General features: G+C 37.0%; 1 protein-coding gene across 2 annotated transcripts in view; it reads left to right on the top strand.

Moving 5' to 3' along the window:
* Window positions 1–7,917, top strand: part of DCP1B (decapping mRNA 1B) — a 79,365-nt gene extending 71,448 nt beyond the window's left edge. The window contains exons 8-10 of one of the 2 annotated variants that reach the window (XR_003568683.1): window positions 2,311–2,559; window positions 4,556–4,691; window positions 7,678–7,762. Coding sequence is in view for 1 of the 2 variants with exons in the window: in XM_027857288.1 (XP_027713089.1) it covers window positions 2,311–2,559; window positions 7,678–7,761 (333 nt within the window). In the remaining variant the exon portion in view is untranslated. Of the gene's footprint in view, window positions 1–2,310; window positions 2,560–4,555; window positions 4,692–7,677 lie in introns of both variants that reach the window. The other variant, XM_027857288.1, reaches the window with a different exon arrangement.
* The last annotated feature ends 10,951 nt before the right edge of the window (window positions 7,918–18,868 follow it).

Below are 18,868 nucleotides of genomic sequence, written 5' to 3'. Positions count from 1 at the left end.
TTACTCATATATTTACAGATAGGAAAACTGAAGTTCAGAAAGATGAAATACTTTGTTATGGTCACAAAGCTAAGAAATATTATATAGAATTTGAACCAAGATCTCTGTAATTCCAGGATCAGCATATTCTACTTATACTACAATGCCTCACATACCATTTCTACTTATTGAGGGTAGACTTGCAAAAGCTTTTTTCATATCTACTGTCATACCTAACATTCTTATCCCAGAAGGGACTCTTTACCCAGCAACCTTGGAGCTTTTTCTCTTTTCCAGACAATTGTAAACAAGGTGGAAAAGCTAGGCATTCTTATTTTTACAGGGCCTGAAGTCTAAGACACACAAATGAATAAATCTTTAAGATGTTAGCACAATGACATTTAAAATAATACTAAGATGATGATGTTCTTAAAAATTCTTTATGAAAGAAGATTCATGAAAGTAGATGAACTAATAAACTTCATAGTCAGAAATATTTGCTGTTTTTGCAAGAGCAGAAGCAAACATACCTTCTGTAGACTGAATAAATAACATACTGCACCTTCAACATACCATAAGATCTAACCAAGTTTAAAAATCAGGAGGTTTTTTTTTTCTTCTTGGTGATAACCACTGTTTTCACAGATTTTTTTTTTTTTTAGGCAATTGGGGTTAAGCGACTTGCCCAGGGTCAAACAGCTAGTACATGTCAAGTGTTTGGTCTGAGGCGGATTTGAACTCAGGTCCTCCTGACTCCAGGGCCGGTGCTCTATCCACTATGCCACCTAGCTGCCCTTTCACAGATCCATTTGTAACTTCTTGGAATTTGTACCAAAAGTTTCCTTAAGAACCTTTCTGCCTTTGAAAATTGAAGTCATAGTTGTGAAAATTTAAGTCCTTTTTGCCTAACTGCATGAAGCAAGAGCTTTCTCATATTCCTACTTATTAAAATCTCTGTAAAAACAATTTTAACTCACCTTGATCCTGTGTATTATTGTTTCCATTTATGTTTGTGCTTACTTTCTTTTTATGATTTGGGGGAAATTGAGATTAGTTATTTGACTTAAATTTCTCTATGCCTAATTCTTATTTCAGTAGCAACTGTTAGACTATGAGTTAGGTTTTGTAGGTACCTAACAGTCCACTTACTAAAATAGCACAGATCATTCCTAGTCAATCTCCCTGGTATCCACAGTATAAACAGTTAATTAAGGAAAGCTTGCACTGTGTCAGCTCATACTCTAAACAGAGCTGTAACTCTAACCTTTAGGGATATTTCTTTTCTCTCAGTATTATCAATTAAAATTTGAGGACCTATGCCCTACTTGAGAAAAAGCTGTATGAGAAGTACAAAATTGCAGTATCATCTGAGCTGCTAGCATCATACCCCATTTAAAAAAAATATTCCCGTTCACCTACTAGCTGAGATATTGGGGGACTGTCCTTACCATTGTCCTGTCCTAGCATGTATTTTACCAAATCAAGAATCACAGAGCTTCCAAGTTGTCAGGGCCTTTGGAAGTAATTTAATTCAACCCACCCCAGAGCCAGAATACCCAGCCTCTGCTGGAAATGCCTGTACTGACAGGGTATGCTTCTGGTCAGTTTGTTGTGGTGGGGGTAAACAAAATAAATCTATTCCCACTTCTGTGAAGCAACTCTTCAGATCCTTGAAGAAAGCCATCATGCCCTTCCTACGTTATAAGGATTTAAACTCTGTTTTTAAAGTACTGTTCTGCCAAGTGAAACAGAAAACACAGCAGCCTTCCATAAGTGCTTGTTTCCTGCAGTGACAGTGTTAAACAGAGGAGGTAACTGTGGCACAGTGGAAAGTGTGCTTACTCCTGAATCAGAGGACCTTTGAAAGTCACTTAACCTCCCTGGGCCTCGGTTTCCCCATCTGTAAAAGTTACGGGGTGGTAAGAACTAGATGGCTTCTCAGATAACATTCAGCTCTAGGTCTATGATTCATTTATTTTTACTCATTTAGTGAGCAAAAAATTTATTGTTGTTCAGTCATGAACAAGTACTCTTCATGACCTCATTTAGGGGCAAAGATACTAGATAGAGTGTTTGCCTTTCCCTTCTCCAGCTCATTTTACAGTTAAGAAACTGGTAGACAAAGTAAGTGACTCACTCAGGGTCATACAACTAGTAAGTATCTTGGGCTCTCTAACCACTGTATCGCCTAGCTGCCCTGAGCAAAGAATACTCAGAATCTTTTGTTAGAAGGCCTGTGAAGGCCTTAGAAATCTTTATCTCTGCCGCATTAGCTTCTTTGAGTGCATTGCCTAATCCCTGCCCTTTGTGTATATGTTTTGGCATAAGCAGGTCATCTCACCTCAACGCATTCCTGCTACTGTGGCTCCTTCCCTGCTGATGTCCCCTATGGTGTTCTCTCAGCCTACACCTTCCTCACCCAAGGTTAGTGAGAGTGGATTGTTGCCACTAGGAAGCAAAGAACCCAGTGCAGCTTCTGCCAGCCTTCTTCTGCCTATCCAGAACCCAGAGACTTCTGTGATTAACAGCAACTTACTGACCAAACTGCAGCTTCAGGAGACACTTCTGCACCTCATCCAGGTAAGAAGAGGGTCCAATCTTCTGCCATCTTTCTAACATTTAAAATACCTTAACCATATTAATTGTGTGGTTTTAGTTTTCTTAGACTGTTTACTAGACAGAAAATAGAGTTGGCCACAACCTACTTAGTAATTCTTTGAAAACAGTGTAATTTTATAATGGCCTGTCAGACTCAGAAGATGATGTTCCTCATGGAGATGTGTCTTAATAATATTTATAATTTTTATTGTCTGGGTACCCCGATTCACAAAGGATGTTTTAGATTATAGGGAATGATAAAAGCCTTCAAAAAAAGAACAAAAACATATTGATATTTGCCAGGAGATACTTACTGACATGATTCTCATTTTCAAAGGGTACTTTTAAAAAGAGATCATGAGTAGGAAACAAATGAGGCATAAATCTACTATACAAGTAGTAAGCTAAGGGAAGTGGCAGGTTGTTGAAGAGATAGGAAACAAGTAAATGTCTCCCTATACCCTGGGGGCTTCCTTAGACTATTGTGATCCTAAATGGAGTGAGTCAAATACCATATAAAGCCTTTCAGAAATTGTCATTTGCTTTTTTTTTTTTTACCTAGTTGCTTATAGGTAAGTGCCTTACAGACTTCCTTTCCAAATTCCAGTGTGCTATTCATGACAAACCAGTCCTAGGGTAGGACATTATTTTGCTATTTTATCTCTCAATCACCTTTAGATGCCACCTGTTTCTTTTGTAGAAAGTTGTGGGAAAGACAAAAGGATTATTCCAATATTTTAAATTTACTGCATTTGTTTCTACAACCTTTGAGGTATAAGGAAGGGGAAAAGAAATAGCCTAAGAAAGTAAAGGAATCCACATGGCTTATTTAACTCTTTTTAAAATACCTCTAAGTATGCATTTTGTGGTTTATTTTGAATCTGGTTAATGATACCATAGAAGATAATGAGTGGCTCCATTGACAGTCCCTTATCTATCATCTATCCAAGGATATGTGTATATGTATGATTTTCTATGTCATCATGCAACAATTGATCCTATAGCTATCAGCAACAGGTGTATTCATCTTACCTCCTACTGCCTCCCCCTGCCAAAAAAACACTCAGTTTGTTTTTTAATAAAATGTTGGGGGCGGCTAGGTGGCGCAGTGGATAGAGCACCGGCTCTGGAGTCAGGAGGACCTGAGTTCAAATGTGGCCTCAGACACATAACACTTACTAGCTGTGTGACTCCGGGCAAGTCACTTAACTCCGATTGCCTCACCAAAAAAAAAAATCTTGATACATTTTGTTTTGACACATTAGTCACTTCTCAATAAACAACTCCCTCCCCTGATGCCTTCTTTTAAAAAAAAATGTTAGACATAACTATGCAACTGTGACTGACAATAGATGTAGCTTTCCACTTATACTTTAACATTTCTTAATAGAAAGGAAAGAAGAATGTTTTAACCTCCATTTTACTTGAATTCTGTGAAACATTTTAGTGTTTCTTTCCTTTACACTATTGTAGTCATTGTTCTTTTGGTTCTACTCTCTTTGTTCTGCTTCAGTTTATAAAATCCTTCCTATGTTTCTCTGAAGTCTTCATCTTCATCTTTTCTTATAGTGCAGTATAATTGTAGGATTATAGATATAGAACGAGAAGGGACCTTGGAGTTCATCTAGTCCAATCCCCTCAATTTACAGATAAGAATACTGAGACACAGAAAGGTTAAACAACTAGTCATTGGTCACAGGTGGCATTGCCATGATTTGAACCCTTAGACGTATAACTCCAAATCCATATTGATAATAGAGATGAACTTGAAGTTGCAAACAGCTTGGAATCAGTGAAAGTGCTATATATTTTCCCAAATGTGACCCACCTGTTTTCTTTCTCCTGTTTAGTTCTGGGGCTAGGTGACTTCCCATCTGTCTAAGTTAGATATACTAATGGACTAATTCAATAGAATGGCCATCCAACTGCATGTCATCATTTGGGCAATATGCTTTCCTCATCCACTTTATTTTTCCAGTATGGATGACTAGGCCAATCTCTTCTGAGTGACTGTGGATCTCATTGAGGAAGCCCTGTAAGTGGTCTGGGGCTTGGTACAATCAGCACAATGTTATCTGGAAACAGGAGCGTCTGGAGAACATTGCCATGGATAGGTAATCCCTTTTCTATTTGTGTGAGTTCTCCATTCTCCCCACCACCTCTAGACATCACTTATTTCTTTTATAGAATGTTGTGGAAAAGGCAAGAGGGTTATCCCAATATTTTAAATTGACTGCATTTCTATAATTTTTGAGGTACAAGGAAAGGGAAAAGGAATAGCCAGAGAAAGCAAGGGAAAGGAAAAGTAACCAGCAATTTAAGGCTATGAAAGATGAAACATGAAACAGATGAATATCATGTATCACAACAGGAAAAAATTTACTTTGATGTATTCATCTGTTACCTTGGTGAGCATTTGCAACATATCAATTTCCCTGTCCACTTCTGAATTGAGAATTATTGAGAAGATTACTACTCTAGAGTCCTGATGTACTTTCAAGTGCTCATGCTGATATTCCATTACCCTCAAATACCACATTTTGTTCAGCCACTTCTTGATTGTTGAAAACATAATTTATTCCAGCTTTTTGTTATCACAAGTAATGTTATTGTGAGTAGTTTAGTTCATATGGGACCTTTCTTTCTGTCATTGACCTTGGGGTTTAAATTCAGTCAGTGGATAGCTGGATCAAAAGAAATTAACAGTTTTGTAACCTTTCTCAAATAATTCCAAGTAGTTTTCGAGAAAAATTCCATCAATTTAGCAGACATTTTTTAACTACGTAATAGTACAACAAGCTATATTAGGTGCTAAGGATACAGAAACTAAAAAATGCCTCTCCCTTCTTCTCTTGGAGCTTTCACCCTGCTATTTGGTAGTTGGAGAGGTATGACACATAAACAAATAAGTGTATTATAAAATAGAATAGGGCAAAGAAGAGCTCCAAAGTACTTTAGGAAATTTTGAACTGTGGATGATCGGTGAAGGAATAGTGGCCCCTTAGCTGAGCTTTGAAGAAAGAGAAGAATTTTGATATGAAGAGATAAGGGATAGAGTGCGTTCCAGGTATACAATGACACACTGACTACTTGAATACACAGATGTCTTACATGCAGAATGAGACAACTGCTATTACTCCAGTGTGATTGGAGAAAAGAGTGTATAAAGAGGTACAGTAATGTGAGATAAGACTGGAGTTGGAGCCAGATGAAGGAGTTTTTATTTTATCCCATAGGCAGTCAGGAACATTAGTTTGGTAGCTTTATGGAGCTAGGAGAGACTGAGGTCAGGAGGGACTTAGGTCAAGAGGCCCTGTTAGAAGAAGTGACAATTGGGATCTGCACCAGAGCAGTAGCTGCATGAATACAGAGTAGCAACAGTTACAAGATACTAACAGAGGTAGAATCAAGTGGATTTGGAAACTTTGCGTGCAGAGCACATAGGAGAAAAGGAATAATCAAAGATTCCTCAGGTTTTGAACCTGAGTCACTGGAAGAATAGTTATATTGTCAAAAGAAATAAAAATTGAGAAAATAGACCTAGGCTAGGGAAGTTGAATTCTTTTGACTACTGATTTCAGATTCAGATATGTGATTTTAATATATTGCATTATTGTGGTAATTTATCTAAGTACCAAATGATTCTTAGAAGGCCTTATCCTGATTGTAGCATTGCTATATTTGTGCTTTCCTACTAAAAAAAGCAAAATATTTTATTTTTTCTAATGACCTATTAGTAATGACTGTTTGGAAAAACACAGAAACATTTTAGAGAAGATAAGAGAATTAAAGCTGTGAAATCAGAAAAAAGGAGGTTGCAGTTGAGTATAGAAATGTAATTTTATATAACTAATTAGATACTAAGGGGTTAATTATACTTTATAGACTCTTTACTTAAATATCAAGTTAAAAATATTATCTCCTTGTGTAATCTATTCATGAGGAACACATAAGAATGTAGGAAGGGAGATTTCCATTGACAACCAGATTTTTAAAATGAAAGATAAATAATGAAAACTAACTTTGAAATAAAATTATTTATATGCCATTCTGATTCACTCCATTGAGATCACATTAGCCTAAGGAACATCTCATTACAGAACCCAAGACTCCTAAAATGTTTGAGATCTAGACCAGTGTTTCTCTTAGGGAAAGTTATCACAGGGGCTGGATATGATATATAAGTACAACATCTTCCTGACATCTAACAAAATACTTCCTTCTCTTTCAGGTCCCTCTGCCCCTTTCCTCCCTCTACTGTTGGCACCTCCCCTCTCCCTATTTCTTTAAATTGGATGATCAAGTGAAAATTAGGTTTTAATTTTTTAAATCAAAAAAACTAAAGATTATTGCTCTGCTTAATTGCATGGAAACTGCCACATTTTTTGTTTTGGAGTGATGTTAAATGTTAGTGTTGCCAAAGGATTGAGAGAGGAAAGAGGTCCCAAAATGAAAACTTAGGAGAATCTCTGATTTAGACTATAAATCCCTCAGATGGGCAGAAGACCCACAGTCCAGCCACTCTGCCTATACTTATTTTGCGAGAATGAATGAAAGGTTAGTACTACTTTTGACAAGATACCAGTGAAGATGCCAAAGGTAAATTATTAATTCTTGCCAGAAGCAAACGTATGTATGCCATATATTATGAACATGGCTATTATAAGAATCTAATATATGAATTCCCTGGGGGCCCTTCAGTGACCACCGACAGTCCCCAGATTCTAATTGTGGACCTCAGTCATTTCATCTCCACTCATCCATCTATTTCATGCAACAAACTGAAGCTTCCATGTTGCCATGGGACACAGTATTACACAGAACATTCTCTTACTACTTGTCACACTGAATATTGACAACCAGAACCTGACTTTCCAGCCTGGTCTCTAACTGCACTTAGCATTTACTTATGCAATTAAAACTTCTAGCTGGATAGGAGAGACAGACAGAGAGATGAGCATCTTGATGTCTAGAAATTGATGCCAGTGTAGTATCTTCTCTTTTTGAAACCCAAGCCTATTCAGCCCCCAAATGGAGGAGCCTTTCTTTCCCTAGAAATTGTATCATATTCCATTGTGTCTTGTGATTTTTGTCTTCCAGAATGATGACAATTTCTTAAATATAATCAATGAAGCTTATCTCTTCAGTGTCACACAAGCAGCCATGAAAAAAACTACTATGTAAAAAGAAAACTTTTTTAATTGATGATTTCCAAGGAACTTCCAGAATTCCAGCGAAACAAGGTTATCCTAATGTCAAGAGTTATTACATTAAATGTTTCTTCATTTTTTAAGTGTGTATACTATTATGAAATAAAATGTCCTGGACTTTTTATGTACAGTCAATTTTTTTCATTGCATAATGTAGTACATACTGTATAGAGAAATGAGTAGGTAGGAAATATCTTTTATTCAGCTTACATGTTAATTTTTTTCCCAATATGAGGGCACTGTTAGAACAAGCCTCTCTGTAGGAGGGATTATTCTTTGAGTTTAGTTTCCTTTTTATTTGTATCTCGAATTATTCATCAAATAGTTATTTCCACACAGAGGGTGTATAACCAACGTTGCATCCATAGCTCACACCCCTTTCATATAGCACGCTGTGGAAGGGCTAGCCACCAGGTGGCAGTGTCATTCCACAGATTGACCCTAATGAACTCTGGGAGTAATGGTCTGGTTTCTAATAAAGCAAATCTTTCATTTGTAAGGATTAAGACCAACTTTTCCTAGACTTTAAAAGGAAATTATTTCCTTTTAAACAAAATGGTATTTATAAAAGCTTTCTAGACTAAATTTCCAGCAAGGTCTCATTTTTTTCCCAGCTCACCATTTCTGAGGTGTCTAAAGAGAAAGATATACTTGTCTGTGCTTCTAAACAAATATTTTATTGTTTTAAGCAATGTAAAAACCAATTGAGAAAGTGACTCTGGAGTTTTCTAAATCATTTTCTTAGTTTCCTAGAATAAACAGATGATGATGATGATTTTAGGAATTAAACAATAACAAAATAAACCAAGGGTTCTTATCCTGTGGCTCATGAACTTTTAAAAAATATATTTTGATAACTGTATTTTAATATACTTGGTTTCCTTTGTAATTTTTTGTATTTTATTTTATGTATTTAAAAGTGTTATTGTGAGAAAGTATTCGTAGCTTCACCTCTCTGCCACAGGGTTCCATGATACAAAAAAGGTTAAGAACCCCTTCTCTGAACCATGTGACAAAATTATTTTTATTTCCACAGATTAGGAATGTAGGAAGAAGTATGTAGAAATTCAGGAGGAAGTTGAAAGAGCCTTTGTCAGTTTGTTTGAGCCCACAGAGTGTGTCAGAGAAATTGATCTCTTTTGGTCATTAGAAATAAATTAAGTTTTGCATTTATAGACTATTTTCTTCCAGGACTATGAAATAATCTTAAATATTATTGCACAACAACCAGACTTTCACATCTTACAGGAGGTAAAAGGTAAAAGGGTATTAGGTTTTCTAACAACTTGGGATTTGTGATCTTGGGCTTGAAGTCTTAAACCTTTACTTGTCCAGATCAGCAATAATAATATTAACCATATTGCCTGAATTTTAATACTATATCTTTCTGAGCCTTAGTTTCCTTAACTGTAAAGTAGAGGTAATAACCCAGGAAAGATAATATCAGAGTACTTACCTCATAGAATTGTTGTGAGGCTCCAACAGGTACTGAATGAAAAACATTTTATAAACACAAAAGCATTGTATAAATGTCAGGTGCTATTGTTCTTCTGAGATGCTCAAAATGTAAGTTAATGGAGATCACATTCTATATTATAATGCTTTGGTGTCCTACACAAAGCTGAGCTCATAATTTGTTGATTGATTAGTTGATTGCGTGAATATGTACCATCTCTTGTACCTCTACCACTTCCTGCAAGGGTGTTGGTGAGAACAAATGATAAAACCTGTTTTCTGGATGTAGAAACTAAGACACAGACCCGCAGTCAGATGTTATTTATTCTAGTCCAGCATTCTTTTTTATAGACTGTTTGTAATAGTATATCTTCACTTACTTCTGATGACCTCATTTTGATATTGCTTTTCCACCTAATTTCCTTGCCTATGTGCTTCAATCTCAGTCAACAAACTTTTACTAGGGCCCTGCTGTGCAGTTTCCTAGGTACTAGAGAAGATGCCAAGTTTAGGTAAGATATGGTCCCTGTCTTTGAGGGGCTTACAGTCTAGTAGAGGGATTATTCACTAATACACCGAAATATGCAATATTATAGCATGAGTATATTTTAAAAGTCTTAAAATAAAGGGCTATGTGAAATCCAAGAGAGGTCTTTACCAACTGGGGGGAGGGAGATTAAAGAACACTTCCTAAGGAGATGGTGTCTGAGTTGGGTTTTAGAGAATAGGTACCCAATTCAAACAGAGTACAACAGATGAAGATGGGAAGGGAGGAGGGAATTATGCATAAAGTAGTGTGGAGAAAGTGTAAAAAACTCTGTTTTCTGGATGCAGAAACCAAGAGACAGTTGTAGAGACCCACAGCTGGGTGGCTTAACATATAACCCGATCAAAGCCTGGGAAGTATAAGAATTCAATGTGTGTTCAAGAAACAGAGTTGTCTGGTTGAGCTGAGCTGTAGCACGCATGGAGGGTACTATCAAGGTAGGTTGGGTCCAGGTTGTAGAGGGGCTTAAATGTCAGACAGAAAGAAACTCAGGATGCATAGTGAGTCACTGAAGATTTTTTAGCAGAGTAGCATAATCAGACCTATACGCAAGAAAGATTCTGGCAGTAGTATTAAGGCTGGATTGGAATAAGGAGAGATTGGAAGTGGGAAGACATGTAAACAAATTCTTGATAAGATCTAACACAAATGTCACTTTAAGGTTTACAAAGTTCTTTTTATCATCTCATTTGATAAGTGCAATAATAATATTTCAGTAATGTAGGTGGCATTGAGGGACCTAAAAAAGGGTAGAATCAGTTGGAATCAGGGGATATAGATGCAAGAAATATTACGGAAATGGAATTATCAGGACCTGGTAATCGATTAGATGTGAGAAGTAAGGGAGAGATGACTGATGAACCAAAGTTCTGGAGGAGGTGGGAAGGAATGAGATAAAGAAACACAGGAAAAGTGATTAGCTTTAGAGAAATTAAGGGTACTACTTAATGAATAGTAGGGATATCTCTTATCACAAAGGGAAAAGAACCCTCCCAGAGGCTGGAGGGATCATAGGGTCATAGATTTAGAACTGGAAGGAACGTTATAGGCCACGTAAGAGAAAGTAAGTTTCTTACCCAAAGGCACTCAGGTAATAAGTGGAAGAATGAGGTTTTACAATGTGGTCCTCTGACTGCACGCCTACGGTACCACACTGAGAAAGTTTGAGAAATGAAGAAGGGGAGATGAAAGAAGTGTGGCAGAGTTGAGGAAGCCCCTGTTGAATGTCTTCGGTCTCAGTGAATTAGAAGGGTAGGTCACTCCCAATAAGTAGGAATTCTAGAGGTGCATTTAAATAACAAGAGGAGAGATGAAAAGGGTTGGAATAAGTTGCTGTTGGAAATGAAATAAAGGGTTGATAAGGATAAAAAATAGGATTATTGAGCAACCACAAGGGCTCAGCTAAAGGTACGTTCCAAGGCACTTGCTAGTGAGACATTAAAATGGCAAATCACGAGGGTCAAGGGTGGGTATGGAAGCAAATAAAAACCAGAATCAAGAGATAGAGTAGAAGAATAGGGGTGGTTTACAATAAGGATGAGGAATCAGTTTAATGTGAGACAGAGAGATTGGAAGGGTAGGGAGTTGTGGTTAGAATGGAACTTTATAGACTTTTGAATCTTGAAAGTGGTACAAATTCTAAGAAATGGTTAGGTCTAAAATGTATTGCATGTGCCTGAAGCAGAGTGGAGGTTTTTGAAGTTGAAGGGTTTGAGAAATTAAGAGATCATGTTGCTAAAGGGACCATTAACATGAGTATTGAAGTCTCTAAGGATGAGGAAGGGGGCTGGGGTAGAGAGAAACATCATGAGCTAAGTACTCAACTCAGTGAAAAAGTCGGGCACAAATAAAATGTGCCTGCGGAATTTTTTTTATAAGCATTGAATAAGTGAACAACAACAACATCAAAAAAAAAAAAACCAACTTCAGTACCTATCCTAAAAGATGCCTATATGCAAGGTGAAGATAAAAGACCATGGGCATAGCTTCATCAGACCTACATTCTGTGCTGTACTTGTATCTTTTTAGGTCAGCACTCCAGCGATCTGTTTTTAAAATCATAAATTCTCCATCTTTCACTGGGATGAATCACTTTAAAAGTGTCAGCACTGATTCATTTAGGCCAAAGACTTTTTCTTTTTAAAGGTCTGGAGGTGATGAAGAGGTTATTCCTTATACCTAGCAAAGCAGGCAAGAACATTTTAGTACACAGCAAAAATCATGTTTGGGGTACCCAAAGTTAGATATCAAAGATGAACTTTTCTTACCCCATCACTATGCTTGCTCTGCCATTAGCCCAATTCCCTTTAAATTCCATTGACCCCATGGCAGATATTTGCCTTGTACTGCTTTCAAGCTAATTCGGTTTGAATTTAACTAGAATGTTAATTTATTAAAGACCCATAGTCCAATGCAGTGGCCTTCAACATTTTTAAGATGGTGAAAAATTTGTACTTTGTTCTTATGTCCTAGGACTGTGGTCATTTGGAAGGGATAGAATAGATGCTCATTAGTGTCCCCTGTGAGTATACTTTATGTGACAGAACTTAAAACACACACACACATACACACAAACACACACATATACTGGGTTACAGTCTCTCTCCATCTCAAAGGTACAGGCCTTTGAGCAAATTACTTTATGTTTCTGTTCTGCATCAATGAAGATAGTAATACCTGCCTCTCTCCACAATTAAAATAATAGATAAGAAAGTATTATGAGTTCCTGAAAAGGCACTGAAGTAACCTAAAGACAAACTGGTAAATTCCCCTCTTAAATGACTGTATGCCCACTACCATCTACCTGTCTTCCATATTTATGGGTAAAGCACCATTTTAATTTAATTTAATATTCAAATTCAACTGTGGTCCTCTATACACTAAACTATGCTGTTTCTCATATTTCTATTATTAAATATATGTGGTAAAATTGTTTAATCCAGTGAATTTATTGCGTGTACTCAGCATTGTACTATACTATAGCATAGGAGAGCAGAAAATACAGCAGCAAAAGATGCCACGTCAGCCCCTGGGGAGAATCCCTCATGTTGTTCCCCCCACCTAAAATGCCTTCCTTCTCTTTCCTTTTTCCCCTCAGCCGTACATATTGGCTCAATTACCACTTCTTCCATGAAGTCCTCTCTGACTTGTCTGCTCACACTAGTTCCCTTTGCTCTTCCTTTCCTCCGACCTCACACAGTACTTTTAGTTGTAGACTCAAGGACCTTACAAATCACCTAATCCAGACTCATTTTACAGATGAGAAAACTGAGGCCCATAGAGAAGTCACTTGCTCAAATCATTCAGCTAGTTAGTAGCAGAGCCAAGACTAAAACCCAAGCTGCCTGCTTCCCACTGTCCCCTTTGTCACTAGACAATAATGCTTGCTGTTTTCCTTTAGTTGTTTCTGGTAGAAGCAATAGAACCCAATGGAATAGCACTGTCAAAAATTTATTATGCCATTGTTAGTTGTTTCCCTACATGTGTATCTAGTTATGTGCTCCATACCTGAAACCTAGATGTGCTACCTACCTAAAACCAACTGTCAAGAGGGAGATTATTTGTAAAGTGTTTAGCACAGTGCCTGTCACATAGTAGGTGCTTAATAAATGTTTGTTCCCTCTCCCCATCTCCCACCTTGAAATGTAATTCATTTGGACTAGACTACCTCATCAAGGGCAGCTAGGAGTTTTTTGCTTATCTGGAATATCAGACTCCCTGTTGCAGTTTTATTTTGTTTTTTTCCAGTCCAAAGATCATAGTATCATAGAATTGGAAGGGATCTAACCCCCTCATCTCATTGATAAGGAAATTGGAGCCCAAATATATTAAGTGATTTGGCCAAGGTCACACGGATGGTAAGTTGCAGAGTCAGGATTCAGACCCAGATCCTCTGCCTTTTTATCCAGTATTCATTCCACTCCACTATTCTGCCTCTTTGTTCTCTTTGGCAGAGAGAATGGTAGTAAAATATGATTTAGGTACCCTTTTGCCTGTCATCCATGATCATCACCCTACTCACACAGAGCAATCTCTGCTTTGATAATCCCCTTTTCCTTGACATAGCTTTTTAAAAACTTTTTTTTATAGATATCCTTGCCAGTCTCAGCTCTTTCTGAGATTTAGCACTCTTGACACTATACTTATAGGACCATGCACACTTTTGTATTCATCCTTTTTTATATGTCCTTGTTTCTGTTTTGTGTGTTTTTTATTATTGTTTTGACACAGTCGTCACTTCCAAATAAAGAACCTTATCCCTACCCCCATAATAGTACCTTCCTTTAAAAAACAAGCAAAGCCATCTAAAATAATTATTGGACTGATAGCACATGAAACTTTCTACTCTTTTAGTTTATCTTTTCTTAACAGGAAGAAAGGAAGTTTATTTTAACATCAGACATCTGGAACCAACCTTGTTGCATTGTATTTTACCTGAATTCTATTATCTTCTAATGTTATCTTCATTTATATTATTGTAGTTACTGTATTGTATTATTTTTTTCAACTCTGTTTTCTTCATTCTATGTAAGTTTGTACAAAATTTCCCTTATTTCTCTGAATTAATACTTGTCATTCCTTAAAATAAAATAATTATACATTATATTCATACGCCACACTTTGTTCAACTATTTCCCAATTGATTAACATCTAATTTGTTTCCATCTTTTCATCACTACAAATAGTGCTGACATGAATTTGGTACATATAGGACCTTTATTTCTGTCATTGATTTTCTTGAAGTATAAACTCAGTAGTAGGATTGTTAAATCAAAAAATATGAATAGTTTCATAATATTTCTTTCATTATTCTAATTATTTTCCAGAATGTTTGCTTCAATTTACAACTCCACCAGTAGTATATTATTGAATCTGTTTTCCCAAAGCATCTCCACCATTAACTATATACCCACCTCTTACCACCTTTGCCAAATTGATGATTGGATGATATCCAAGTGTTATCTTAATTTGCATTTCTCTTATTATTCGTGATATGGATCATTTTTCATATGGTTATTGATTGTTTGCGTTTCTTTTTAAAACATTGTTCATATCATTTGACCACTTATCTATCTATTAAGACAATATATCATAGTTCAAATCCTGCCTCTGACACTTTCTACCTATGTGACCTTGGATAATCAATCAATCAATAAGTATTTATTAAACATCTGTTATGTGCTAGGCACAATGAGTAAAACAATTTGTACTCACAAAGAGCTTATATTCTAAAGAAGGAGAAAACATAAATATATGTGGCATAAATATGAAGTGAATAAATATAAATATATACAAAATAGCTCAATTAGGAAGAGAAGGCACTAGAGGTTGAAGGAATTAGAAAGTTGTACTTGAGCTACATTTTGAAGAAAAAGAGTGGTTTTGTAAGGTGAGGGTAGAAAGGAGTACATTCTAGATGTGGAATAAAGCCAGTGCAAAGGCACCAAGGTAGGAGGTAGAATGTTGTGGGTGAGTGACAAAGATGCCAGTTTGGCTGGATTGGAGAATGCAGGAGGGTAATGTCCAATGAGACTGGAAAAATAGGTTGAGGCCAAATTGTAAAACATTTTAAAAGCTAAACAGAGAAGCTTCTGTGTCATCCTAAAGGCAACAGAAAGTGACTGGTATTTATTATATGGGGTGGGATGGGGGAGGGTTGACATGGTCATTTATGCACTGAAGAAAAATCACTTTGGCAGAATTATTATGTAGGATGGACTGGAAAGGGGAGAGACTTGAGTCAAGGAAACTATTTAGGAGACTATTGCAGTAATACTGGCAATGAAGGCCTGAACCATGGTGGTAGTTGTGTAAGAAAATGAAGTCAGAAATATTTGAGAGATGTAGCAGTTAAAAAAAAATGTGAGATTAGGCAACTGAGTGTATGTGTGTAGTGAGGGACAGTGAAGAGTCAAGAATGATGCCAAGGTTATAAACCTAGGTGACTGGATGGTGGTGCCTTCAATCAACAAGCATCTATTAAGCACTTACTGTGTGCTAGGCACTGCCCTTTAATAGAAATAGGGAAATAGGGAAGAGAGGTGGGTTGAGAGAAACATTGAGTTCAGTTTGGGAAGTGTTAAGATTATGTTGCCTCTAGAACATCCAGTTTGAAATGTCCAAATGTCAATTTGTGATGCAGGATTGAAGCTCAAGGGAGATGCTAAGACTAATTGTGTGTATGTATCTATATCTGTGAGTCATTGGCATAGTGATAATAATTAAAGTCATGGAATTTGATATAGTCACCAAGAGAGAGTATAAAGAAAGAAGAGTTAGGGACCTGGGAGAACACCTACAATTAGGAGATGTGATGTGGATGATGAATCAACAAAGGAGACTTAAGAAGACATGGTTAGATAGGTAGGAGAACCGAGAGAGAGCAGTAACATGAAAGATCAGAGGAGAAGACAACAGCCAAGAAGAAAGAGCAGTCAGTGCCTGTAGAATGTTGAGCTCAAGACATCCAAGAGGCAATTTTGGGAAGTGGGAGTGGCTGTAGCTCGACAAAGAAACTAGGCCTGGCTAAATCACTGACATAGAGATGATAATTGAACTCAGGAGTGAGGAGTTTGCTAAATGAGATAGTATAAAATGGAAAGAGAAGGGAGATGATTAGGACAGAATGTTGGGAAACACCCAGGGTTAGTGGATATGACATGGATGAAGAGCCAGCAAAGGAGTATGAGGAGAGGACAGGGAGAAAGAAGAAGCAGGAGAAAGCAGATTCAGGAAAACCTGTAGAATAGAAAATATCCAGAAGGAGGTTATTGAGAGTGTCAGATGCTGAAGAAGTCAAGAAGGATCCAGATTGAGAAAAGCTTATAACATTTGGCAATTAAAATATCATTGGTAACTTTGGAGAGGGTAGTTCCAGCTGAATTACAAGGCCAGATTATGGTGGATTTAGAAAAGAATGAGAGGAGATGAAGTGGAACCACCCATTGTAGATAGTTTTCTAAAGTAATTCAGCCACATAGGGAAGGAGAGAGGTTAAAACAATGGTAAATATGATTGAGTCAAGTAAATGTTTTTGTTTTTTGTTTTTAAGGATGGGGGAAGCCTAGTCATGTTTGTAGGCGTCTTCCTCTGAAACTTGAGTGAGAATAGAGGGAAATATCTGAGTGATTTAAGCTGAGGAAGAGGGGAAAAGGAGGAGCTCTCCAAGAACATTCTCAATTTTTTCAGTGAAGCATGAGGTGAGGTCCTCAGCTGAGAGGGTGGGTTACCATGGAAGGCTTGAGGAAAGGTAAAAAGGAACAGCTGATAATTTCCCCCAGGTCTGTTTAGCAACTTGTGAATAGGTGTAAAGGATGTAGGTGGTAGATTAATCTAAGTTTAGGGCTTGGCAAGTTGTTATTGGTGATAGGACATGGGAGGCAAAGGAATCAGGGGTGAAGGATATTACAGAAGTGACTTGATTCACTAAGGAGTCAAAAATAGGGAAGGGAGAATAATGTAACCAGTAAAGGCATGATGACCTGGGAAACAAATGAGGGGTGGAAGGAATGGAGGTCACAATGAGGAGAAATAATGTTTTAGATAACTCTGTAATCATACAAATGTCTCAGTCTTATAAATTCATGTAACTTCCCTATAGATTTTGGATGTCAGAATTTTGTCAAAGATGCAAAAATATTTTTCCTAATCCAACCTTTTCTTTCTATTATAGAGAGTTGATTTTGTTTATACAAAAGCTTCCTAATTTTATGTAATTGAAATTTTCTACTTTGTCTTTTATAATGTCCCTTATTCCTGGTGTGGTTATGAATTTTCTCCCTAAACATAGTTGTGAAAGACATGATCTTCCATTCTTTAATTTCTTTTATACTATGACCTTTTATATTTAAATCATTTATCTATTTGGAATTTATTGTGGTATATAGTTTATGATGTTGATCTAAACCTATTTTCCATTTTTCCCAGCAGTTTTTTGTCAAATAAAGAGTCCTTCCCTGGTTGTTTGTCTTTTGGGGTTTTTCCAACACTGGGCTGCCATACTTATTTGCTTTCAGGTATAGTTTATCTAGTGTATTCAACTGATATACCTCTTTATTTTTTAGCCAGTCCCAAATAGTTTTTATTGTAACTGCTTTGAAATATAATTTTAGGATCTGGTAATTCTAGGTCCCCTAAATTCCTCTTTTTTTTCATTATTTATGTTGAAAGTCTTGACTTTTGTTCCTCCATATGAATTTATATTTTTATTAGGTTCTGTAAAGTGTTCACTTCAGTAGTCTGGTATTGTGTCTCTACAGAGGCACAATTTGGTAATATCATTATTTTTATTATACTGGTGCAGCCCAGCTGTGAACATTGTAAATATCTCTCCAATTATTTAGGTCTTTATTTCAACAAAAACTGTTGTATATTTCACAGAATCACAGTGCTGTGCTAATCCCTTCAGGGCCTAGCCAGAGATTTGTTTACTGACCTTGGTCAAAGTTCTTTTGGCCCACCTCAAGACCATGACTCCATCCATCATCTTATCTCCTCCTCCAACCAGTTTTCAAACTTCTTCCAGGGACTCAGGTATTAGTCAACCTTTAGAAGTCAGTATTTATTTATGTAGCTGCTGCTTCCCTCTGGAAAATCTCAAAGCATTTTAAATGTATTAAACAAGGTAGTAGCTTGGGAAAATACGTTTGAGATAAAGGAGGAAAATTCATTAAAGGGACAGTTTTCCCCACTGTGCTTCCCTTCTCAATTCTTTCACTTGCTTCTAAGACCTTTTTACTCTAAGACAGTGTCTGACTGTCCACTGGTCTCCTTCACAAGAGTCTTGTCTCTGGGTTATATTACCCTAATGTGCTGGTGCTGTGTTACCCAAAAACACTTGGGACAAAATGTCTTGAAAACAAGCACACACACACACACACACACACACACACACACACACACACACCACATACATCTCCCACACACTCACTCTTCTATGCTCACTTCTTGAACTTGGTCACTGCTTGGAACTCCCTCCAGAAGTAACTTCTGATGCCTCACTATCTGCTATGTTCTTCTACCATAGCTAAGTCTGCATTCTGTGCAAGTCCAGCTGACCTTGGGAACTCCACCCCACCCA

This window comes from Vombatus ursinus, unplaced genomic scaffold (assembly GCF_900497805.2).
Source record: "Vombatus ursinus unplaced genomic scaffold, bare-nosed wombat genome assembly UNPS02012082.1, whole genome shotgun sequence".
Lineage (NCBI taxonomy): Eukaryota > Metazoa > Chordata > Mammalia > Diprotodontia > Vombatidae > Vombatus > Vombatus ursinus.
The sequence above is the reverse complement of the archived record's forward strand: the minus strand, read 5'-3'. Positions and strand labels throughout refer to the sequence as shown.